Source organism: Mercenaria mercenaria, chromosome 10 (genome assembly GCF_021730395.1).
Source record: "Mercenaria mercenaria strain notata chromosome 10, MADL_Memer_1, whole genome shotgun sequence".
NCBI lineage: Eukaryota > Metazoa > Mollusca > Bivalvia > Venerida > Veneridae > Mercenaria > Mercenaria mercenaria.
The window spans coordinates 70833340-70844656 of record NC_069370.1 but is presented as its reverse complement, the minus strand read 5'-3'; the positions used below and the strand labels follow the sequence as shown (position 1 = coordinate 70844656).

The 11317-nt window shown below is 32.8% G+C and overlaps 1 protein-coding gene across 1 annotated transcript in view; it reads right to left on the bottom strand.

The window, feature by feature from the left end:
• Positions 1-207: 207 nt before the first annotated feature.
• Positions 208-11317, bottom strand: part of LOC123545206 (uncharacterized) — a 33170-nt gene continuing 22060 nt past the window's right edge. Inside the window, exons 8-10 of the mRNA XM_053553314.1 lie at positions 9672-9696; positions 2274-2338; positions 208-1406 (exon numbers count right to left, since the gene is read on the bottom strand). Of these exons, the coding sequence (XP_053409289.1) occupies positions 1306-1406; positions 2274-2338; positions 9672-9696 (191 nt within the window). The 3' untranslated portion in view covers positions 208-1305. The remainder of the gene's footprint in view (positions 1407-2273; positions 2339-9671; positions 9697-11317) is intronic.

Below are 11317 nucleotides of genomic sequence, written 5' to 3'. Positions count from 1 at the left end.
GACATTTTCTATTTTTATATTAAATAAATTTAGCAGACGTCATCAAATTGCACATTAATCTCGTATTTGATGAAGTTTCAGATTTTCAGGATAAATAGTAAACAGTTGACTTGCGTTTTCCACAACACCGATTTGACGACAACATTCTTGTTATAAATTCAGGGGATTTCTCTGACCATATAATGAGTCAAATCAAATCAAGTCAGGTCAGGTTAAATAGTTTTATTTATATCTCTTCATATGTACAACATCAATGGACAGTATACCATTTAGATAATATAAATTATGTATGCCTTTCTTTACAGAAATATGAGACAAAATGATTTATACATTAATTTTGAGTGTGTGATGATAATTCGATTATTCAAGGTTCGAGAGGAATCTGTAATGAAAATTGTAACATTAGTCACATGGATGTTTTCCATGAAACAAATCTTCTTGAGTTAGTGTCAACGAACAATTGGTACTCTACCACTTAATAAATGAATTTGTAAAATGAACATCTCTGGTTTGTTAGTAGAAAACTTGAAGTAGTCCAACCTTTAATGTAGGGAGCATCGGATATAGTTCGTAGCATACATTTAGGCGTATTTCTCTGTATATGTGTGTGAATAGATAATAAACTGTCAACCAATTTATACATGAATTGGTAGTATGAAGTTATCTGGTTTGTTAGTTGAAAACTTGAGGCAATCTAGCCTTTAATGGAGGGAGCAAAGTATACAGTTCTTATAATACGTGAAGATTTGCAACTTGATGACTTATTTGATGTGATTTAATTCCTTTATTCATGATTACCGATTTTTTAAGAGTGGTCTGTACATCAACTCTTCCTAATAAATAGACCTATTCTTGAATTATAAAGATTTCAATTCAGCAGGGAAATAAATGCTACCCTGAATTGAAATTGACTTTTTCTGCAATTTCAAGCAATTATTAACTTCATTGAACTCCATATTGTACACACAGATGGTTCCTTAAAGTATTGGCGAATTAGTTGAATCTATATTGTATCTGAAGACAACAACAGAGTCTTACATATAATATCATCTAAAAACATGAAAAATATAATCGTATGATAATAGTATTATGACAATTCTCAATTGTTTTTCTTAATTTTGGTATTCAGCATAGCATGGTTACACTTAAGAAATGTAGAGAAAAATCATTTAAACTTAGGATTTCCCTAAACATTTGCCGTAGTGAATATGTTCAGTAATTACAAACATTTTGTAGATATAAATAGTAGATATAAATTCGAAGAAACGAAAACACGAGTGAAAAGTTTCAATGATATAACAAAATCTATCCAGTTTCGTTCTCCTGAAAGACTTGTTCTTCGTCAGTACTCTTTTCCACTCGAAAATTTGCGTAAGCCCGATCACTGTTGTTATTCAGTGTTGCTGCTAAAAATTAAAAATAAAGCTAGTATAAGACATATCGTGAACTAAGCATTAACCATAATGTAACGAACTCTCTGTTGATTTTAAGTGCAAATACAAAAATGTACGTAATTTTCTGAGCATGCCTGCAAAGGAGCTGACATCCAAACGCCTGTCAACCCGTCTTCAACGCAGCAACTTTAAGTTAAACAATGGTAAAAAATAAATTTTAACCCTTAGCCTACTAGCGGCAAGTTATTTTGCCTTTGCGACCAGTGCAGACCAATATCCGCTTAAACGTTCCTGCAGGCTGATCATGGTTTACACTGTTCGCTATTCAGTTAGTAAATGTTCCGTAAACATCCCTTTAAATAATAAGTTAAGCTTCCCAAAATGAATGATGAACCAGTCCATTTTAGAAATTTAGCAGGGTAAGGGTTCAATAATATATATACAATGTGAATGAAATCTTTCGTTAACGTTAAACTACTTAGTATCTAAATCTATGATTCATTTTTGATATTCCGACTTTTTATTAAAGACTACTTTAAATACCTGTTGTAAGCGAAGTGTAAGTAGGGTCACAGGATTCATTTAAGAAATTGGTTTAATTTGACCGATTTATTTTTTTCGGAGTTCATGCGTAATGAACGACAGTATATGGTCGACAAACTTATAATGGGATACCGTTCATTTTTGCACTAGCTGTGAGGAAATCATTTCTTGTATAAAAACAAAGACATTAATTTCTATTTTATATAATAAATTATACTCCATGGAAATTAAATCTTTCGTTTACATTAGACGAACTATATAGTATCTGAATTTATGATTCATTTTCAATATTCCGTTTTTTTATTACATACTAAATTGAAACAGTACTGTAGATACCTGATAGAAGTGAAGTGTAAGTAGGAGGTGTACAAACTGCCTGTTGGAGCTTTTCGTACTGGGCCCTGCCGAAAAAAATAAAACACACTTCAAACATTTTGAAAACTGTTTTGGTGATATACAATAAATTAGAAATTATACGTAGGGTATTTTCTTATAGAAACAAATATTTAATAATATTTTTTGAAATACGATGCTACTCTGCTAATACAGCAGTCTTCAGCGAAACTATGTCACAAATCACCTTACTAATAACATTATATTATTTCATATGATGCGATTCATGGATTTGCGAGAAGTCCCTATTAGGTTTATACCCGTCCAAAAGCATGAGATGACATTTAATTCTTAGATATTTACTTATATATTGCAGAGAGAAATAGGGGAAAACTGTTTAATAATATAAAAGGCGTCAATTCCCCCATAATTGCGACAATCGCAAAAAGAACGTACAAAAATAGCCCAATCACTACCCGACTTCTCAACTTCTTAGATGTATTTCCAGCTGTAATATTTTAAATTCAATTCAGGTATTGTATTTCCATCGGAAGTGTATTAATTCAAAAATCTAACCTGGATTGGTAGTTTTGTCCATTTACAAATTCAATTAAATTTAGAATTTTAGAATTGCGTATGATAACATAATTATCGCTGTAATTCAATTACGAAATTATCATGAATACGATATTTCTGATTACTTACCATTACGCAGTCCTTTAAATATTTGTCTTCCTGAATTTGCGCCTTAATTTAAATTTTTGATTTATGATTTTTCATACTGACAATCCAAAAAAAAAACTAAATGTATTAAATCATTTTATGCCGAAATTCTTTGGAAGCCTATTATTGACAGAACGGTTTGAATATATGCAATTTTAGTACTATATCAGGAAAATGGCTTTAGAGGGAATCTGTAGTTACAATTACTTTAACTTAAGAAAAAGTCCAATTCCTGAATAGAACAGATAGCAGTATATGGATGCTAACACCTGCTAAGATGCATAGGAACTTGTTTTACAATCAAAATTTTACAATGAGTAGTTTCTCATTGATTAATAATTAATAAAAAAAGCAAGATGTACATACATAATATGGAAGCCCCGGAGGGCCATTTGAAATTAATACTTAAAATTCAAAAGAGAACACGACACATGCATTCGGCGACGGTTTTCAAAAGGCAATTGCATGAATTGGCGCTTTAGGGACAACTGTAAGGGATATTAACGAACTAGTTTATCTAGAAGTTGACTACCATCGACATGGGTCATCCAGTAAAAGTGACTCTCTTGTTAGGAGTTGTGCTATCGCCAGTTCAGCAAGAGAACGGAAACACAAGACTGGAACTGATCATAGGTTACTTTCATGAAGGTTTGAAATATACAGAAAGAGGTTAGTTAAGCATATACCGAGAGATAACAACTTCAGTCAAAGCTTAGTCACATATACTACATTAGAACATGCGGAAAACACCACAGAGAAAGAATAACAGTTAATCATAGAAGTCTTAGGATACCAACGCATGTGGCAGCGTCTATCACATTATTATTTCAAAGTGAACAGAAAGATAGCTTGAAGTATGAAGTAGCTGAAAAAGCTTGACCCAGAAAGTATTTAGAAAAGCGTATAAGCTTACAAGAAGAAAATATATTTTCTTATCATCTTAATATTAAAATGTTGTTGGTTCTACTAAAATAATCCGAAGACGATACTAAGTAATACTTTGACAGGATTTCAAGTCACCTGTTTGTCACCCGAGTATGGCGCACAGACCGCGGAAGAGAAAATGTAAACACATACATTCTTGAACAATTTTCAGGCATAATCATGGTTGGTTTGGACAGTTTCGTGTATGGAAAAAGTACCATAAAACCAGCGGATATAACGTTGGTGAGGATACTGGACTGGAAGCAACTGGGATGAGTTGGTTGATAAACACATTGAAGTATTTGTGTGCTCGAGGACAACTTAATATTTTAAATCCGCTCCATGTGAAATGCATGCGGTTTTGTGTAACAGATATGATTCAATCAGAACTTTACCGCATTGATTTTCACTAGAACTCACACAATGTACGACCACAGAAATATATAGAAGCTTGTACTTTAAACAGAAATGCCTATGTCACAGAACAATTAGGTACTGGTGATAAACGAAAATAAAGGCCAATTTGCAAGATGTTAAAACTTGCAAAGACGTTTACACCATACCACAACTAATATGCAGACACGATTTGGCTAACATTCCAAATGCCTCGTACTGCTAAACCATTAGAATTAGATGAAATATTAATGACAGTCTATGAATAAGATCTGTATGTTTGATTTGCAATAATCTATAACTTGCTCAATTGATAATCTAGACGATCAGTTTTGTTATCAATTGCCGAAAATTAAATATTTAGTAGCTAAAGTTAGGTACGATTCGTATGATTTTTCAGGCGCCTAAATTTACACAAAATCAAACAATAAATAGTATTCGTATGATATATGCAATAACATAATATAGCCAATATTAATATAGTGTGTAATCTGATAGACTTAAAAGTTTTTGTTTTATGATGTGGGGATAGAAAATTTGGAAAAATACCAAAAATATTGTGAGCAAGAATGTTTGGAAAGTACAAGTTTTACGGTATTATGTTCTGTGTTTCTGCATTATACTTATACAAAAAATATGCAAAGTTAATAGTGTTATTTAAAACGAAAATCACCTATACACATATTTAAGTTGTCTTAGAGAACATGTTTTCCAAACATGCACATTTTAACAGTAATGACACAATTATTGGTAACACCAAACGTGTTTGATTACATTTTACCGTTTTCAGTGCTGAAATAACTTTGTTCAGACGTATGGCTTTTTGGTGATATTAGGTCAACTGGAAATAGATCAAATGGTCTTATTTTAAGTGAAATTTATTTTTGAACTGAATATTCTCCCTCCTTAAACCCCATAATTAATAAGGATCATTTAATGGTCATGGCGAACCCTTTCAAATATCTGGGGGCCTCCCTGGCCGAGTGGTTTTTCATCGATGTGGGTTCAAGCCTCACTCGGGGCGTTGAATTCTTCATGTGAGGAAGCCATCCAGCTGGCTTAAGGAAGGTCGGTGGTTCTACCCAGGTGCCCGCTAGTGACGATATAATGCACGGAGGGACACCTGGGTCTTCCTCCACCATCAAAGCTGAAAAGTCGCCATATGACCTATAATTGTGTCAGTGCGACGTTAAACCCAACAAAATAAATAAAAAAATCTTCAAACATCTCAAAAGACTCTGGGATTAATAGTTCTACAGTCACTGTGATTGCTGGAATGAGGTTTTGCTGTTCAAGATCAACTTGACGTTGACCTATGATCTTTCAAACAAGAAATATTTAGGGGTTAGCTTGTAATGAACCCATGAGGAGCTTATTCACGAAGTATAATGGCTTAAAGCTAACCGGTCTCAAGAAATTTGTCGGACAAGATCCACAGTGACCTTGACTATTAATCTTATACCCAATCATATACAGCATATGATTATGACGAATGTCTCTAAAAGTTTGAATGTTTTAGGGCTAACCATGTCTAGTATTTTGTCAGACAATTTGATGTTTCCAGTGACCTTTCTCTACCAAAATAGATAGAGATCCTGTATTGCTATTCACCTACATCCGTACCAAGTTCGAGGACTCTAGTTTTAAGCACTGGTCTGGTAATTGGATAGGCAAGGATTTTCTTCATAATGACTATTTATCTCCTAACCCAAAACTAAAGATGAACGATTTACTAGTCATGAAGCACATCCATACCAAATTTGAGGACTATGGGCTTAAGGCTTACTCGTTCTCTTGTAAATGTTCGGACAAGAAAATGTTGTTCATGGTCTAGGAGACTTTGGTCTTTGACCTTCTATACCAAAAATTAGTATGTACCATCTACTGGTCACGGCCAACCACCTCCCAAGTCTAAGGACTCTAGACTAAGTCATGATACTCTAACTAGTAAGAGAAAGTTTTGCTGATCAGTCAGTTTTGACAGTGACCTTGACGTTTTAATGTCGTTATTAATACGCGTCATCTATTAGTCATGACCAACTCCCTACTAGCTTAAAGGACCTGAGGCTCAATCATTCTCCAGTAATTTTTCGGATACTTTTTTGTCTTCTGACAACCAAATAACCCACTCCAATGTATAAAGGAAACCCACCACTGTTTCTTTTGCGCTTCGTTGTTTAATACCCAATCTTCAATCGGATGGATGTGTGGTGAGGGATGGACAGCGGAAAGGATCATAATTAAATATACCTGACGCGACGTGTATAAAAATGGTACTAAAGGGCAATAACTTTAATGAGTTAACAACGTTGCATTTTTTAATGGTCAGGTTGAATGACTAAATCATTGAAGACGTAAGCATAACAATGTATACATTTCAAATAGAACTTTGTCTTAATACATAAATAGAAATATCTATTTTGTAATTATGCCCCTATTGTCCTTTTTACCCGCCGCGTCACATACTTATATTAATGCAATATAAAATGGACCAAGGACTAGCACAAGTATATCAGCTATTATATTTATTTGAAAAAGTATATCAACAATCAAGTTTTGATAAGAAACAAAATGTGGGCCAAAAAGGCCTTTTGCTCATCTGTGTAATGTTATTTCAAAAAATGTTTATACAGTCAAACTACGTTAACACGGTCAGTTGAAATATAATGTTGTAGCAGCGTCCAACATAAAAGCTGAGGAAATAACTTCTCAAAAGTGGAAACAAATCAATATCATAACAATAAAGAATCATGAAAAGACAAATCATTTCGATTTTCACCCTAAATTACGAATGAACGTAAAGGCATACTGAACTAAACTGAATACATGTATTTGGAAGAATTGAAAAAGAAGACGAAGAATCAATAGAGCCCATGTTCAGATGGTTCCCTTGGCACGTTATAGATATTAAAACATGTTTCAGTCTAAAGTCAAGCATATGTCATCTTTACATCCACTGATAATGTTTGTCTTCTGGAAACAGTAAGCAATAGTTTGAGTCTTTTTACTCTCTACATTCTAATTACGGAATCACCCCACTTCCTCCTCCATTGCCTTTGTACCTACACGGTATTTTACTTTCCATCTCTGTAATTCAATCATTCAATTTGTGTCTTATACTTCTTTTTCTGGCCCCTTTCTTGTTGCACTGCATTTGCCTGTAATATATTTGCAAAGTCAAATATAAATCATTTATCTCCAATTCACGAAGATCAGACAAGTAATCCTCTGCTTTTAAAACCTGTACTTGTATATTGATCAATATGTGTTAATACATAATATTTAAACCTGACAAAGCATTGAGGAGAAAAAAATGTTCGAAGAAAAAGTTCACGAACCAACTGACTGACTTTGAATAACGACAATAAGTAATTACCTAAAAGCACAACCGGAGGACTTGAGGTGCTCAGTTGAGCTATAACGCTATACAACGGTTTTAAACCATGTTTCCTTGTGTGTTTTTTCTGCATTTACCATCTGCAGGATTGCCCCGTAATGAATATATTAACTTTATTGTAAAGTCTTTTAGATCGTCAAATTTAAATCTTAAATATCAAAATTTAATAATGAACTCTTAAAATTTAGATATTAAATATTAAAATTAAAATCTTAAAATTTTAATCTTAAATATTAAGATTTAATACCAAAATGTTAAAAACTTAAATTTAATTCTTAAATATTAAAATTTTATTCTTAAATATTAGAATATTTATTTATTTATTTACGTTTCATCAATGTGACAAAGCATACAATTGTCAACTGATGAAGTATTGGTGTTATGCAATTTCAGCTACAGATAGCTCTTGTTGACCCGAATCTTATACACAAAATATTAGCTGTCATTGTTTATGATCGTATAAAACTGTGTGTGGTGGGGGGAGGGGGGGGATAGTGATGTTGAAAATGTGCTTATAAAATTATTTGGATAAAGTGCGTTAAAAGTTAAGAATATGGTATCTCAAAATTGGTTATATTGGTTCTCGTCTCTTGTCATTTTTATTTTTGTTAACTGTGGAAAAGTGTCCTTAAGTAAAAGTGCAAGACCCTAGCTTACGAGCAACTCGATCAGTGTTTAAACTGTTTATCATAAAACTTTGAGCGATTTTGTGTTGGACAGTGAACTGTATAAACTCCGGACGGATGCACAAACGGACGGACTACACGATTACTATATCTCTTCAATTTTGTCAGAGGGGTTTGGCAGTTAGAGTCAACAGAGCAGATATTATCAATTGTCATCATAAAGTTACCATTGTTTTTCCTACTCATTTTTGCCTTCTGTTCTGTCTGTATGCCTTCACAAAACTCCTCTCGGTCTTCAAAATTAATGTTCTTCTGTAATAATGAATTATGCATATTACACAGTTATAGATATTATTCAGGCATGATCTACTGGTATTTACAAAGGTGGCGATTTGTAGCGTATGAAACCACATATAGATCAAAGAAATTCGTGCGCATTTAAATGTTTGTAATTATAAGGTTTTCAAACAACATATACAGTTTAACGGACCACTCTTACGTCAATGGTAATAGCAGTTTTTGAAACTATATACCGAGAAGTAAGTGCTACACACTTGGGATATTTTGGTAATATTATTTAATTCTCATCTATACAACCAATCGTAGCGTTGAACAATATTACAAAATCAATTTACCTGGTCAGTATTATTCTTTTAGCCATGAACGTACCATTTAAAAACTGTCACCAGATGCATGTGCCCGCTTCTTGTGTTTATTCTACTTAGTATTCAATATTAAAATTAAGTTTTAATTATTTAATATTAATAATTTACTTTGAAGTTGTAAATTTTAAGTATTAATTTTAAATGGCCCCCCAGGGCTTCCATGTACATCAATTTATACTAACAAAATTATGCACTCAAATTTTAGTGAAAAAGCAAGCGGAGATTGTCATGTAAGCAATGTTGCAAGGATATGTTTATTTAAAGAAATGCATTTAAACTTAGTTATTGTTAGGATATTTTAAGTTAAGTCAATGTCGGTCAATTTGTCAAAATAAATGTAAATCAAGGTGCATTTTATTATGTCACATTGTTTTATATATAGCACCACACGGCATAGAATTAATAAATGACTTTTAAGCAAGAAGTAAGTGAGTAGGTATTTATTATGCTATATACCACAGAACTGAATGAATACTCCTTCGGTTACTTTGATAAGGCTTTGATAAGACAGGCTTTTGCTTGTCTTAGGAAATGGCTGGCAGAATCTGTTTAATCAATATTTTAATGTACACGTGATATGGTACAATTTAGCTGCTAGCGTATAAATTTGATTATGTTTACAAAAAAGGTAGGCCTCATTTTGATGTACTTGTAATAATATAACACTACAAACCTGTCGGTTGAGCCTTCGGAGTTAGCTGAAACATACAACGAAATATTTATTTATAACCACTTTATTTAACTGGATTTATAATTAAAATCAGATTGTACAAGGGTCTTTTTAGTACGATGTCAATTTATTTAAGTTTTGTGTTCATGAACACCGGTTGTGGTCTCGTGAATTTAAGGTAGCATATCTAACATAACCGATATATAAACAACAAATCTATCTCTCTGAAAAGCGTACGTACAGTCACATTAATTTCTAACTTGAGAATGCTTTTAAAAAAAAGCACATGTCTCTCCAAAAGAATAATTTTAATATGCAAAGAAGTCAATAGGGGACAAGAGCAAAAATCAAAGAGACTCTGATGGTCAGCTTAGTGACTGAAATGCAATAGGAGCATCCAAACATCCCAAGAAGTTTCAACAAATGGTTCTCAAGTTCGGTAAATTTTGAAAATTATTGACAATACACACTATATGTTTTATGACTGGTTTCTTTTTATCATTAATCATACATGGAAAAAATAAATGATTTTAGATACAATTGCAATGTGATTTGATGAAAGAAAACAATCGAAACTAATATTATCAGATGTGATAAAACACACATATCCTTTAATTCTATGTTTGACTTATTTTACCGAATTGTTTGATCAAAATCAATAAAACTTCAAATAAGAACATCATTTGACGTTTACAAACATCTTTCTAAAGTAATATTAAAAGCATACATTTATAGCCTATATGAACCCTAAGTAAGCCAATACAGCATCTAGACGTTTTAATCTCGTCTGTGTTAAACATGTTAAATATGTAAAATAAGAGTTTTTGCGTAATAACCAGGGAACTTTTCTCTTAAATTAGGTTTTTAAATTTTTAATGCGTACATACGGCAAAATAATTTGTTGTAGATGGTAGTCCAAGAACCACTTGGATCTTTTTTCCGGTGTCATAAAATTTACAGTCCCGTATAGAATAGAAGTCTTTAAACAACTTTAAAAAGGGACTACCCAACTAGTAATCCGTAAAGTTTAGTTGAAATTGGCATTGTGGTTTGGACCTGTCGTATGTCGTTCGAAGCAACTTTGAGTTGGAGGCTGAAGTGGTTGAGTGGGGAGGTGATGCGAAAACATTTGAATAGTATTTGTAATGAGGTCTGTAAATCCTTGGCATAGTATATACTATAATCCATTTAGATGTATATTTGTTATTTCAAGAGTTTCAGGATATTTATTCAAGGTAATATTTGCACTAACCAGGTGTACTGTATATGGCAAACTACTCTTTATACTTATAATTACGGTAAAACTCGTCAAAATCAGATAAGCTTTTAATGACAAAATGCACTGATAAGGCCTCCTAATTAAAAAACATCAAAAGCCAATACTTCTCGGTAGAACATGAAGGCAATATTCACAACAGCTCGTACATTATTATATCAACAGTTGCTAGCGGTAAAGTTTCATCAAATTCAGATACTCGTTTATGAGATGGATGAGTTCGCAAGCCTTTCAAATTTCGAAAGATTTGAAGAATAAAATAAGGTTTCATGAAATTTAAATTGGACAGGATCGTTTGGATTCTATGCACAACTTCACGGGGATAATTTTTTTGCACTGTCCAGTGACTTTGGAACATGGTGGGGATAGGAGT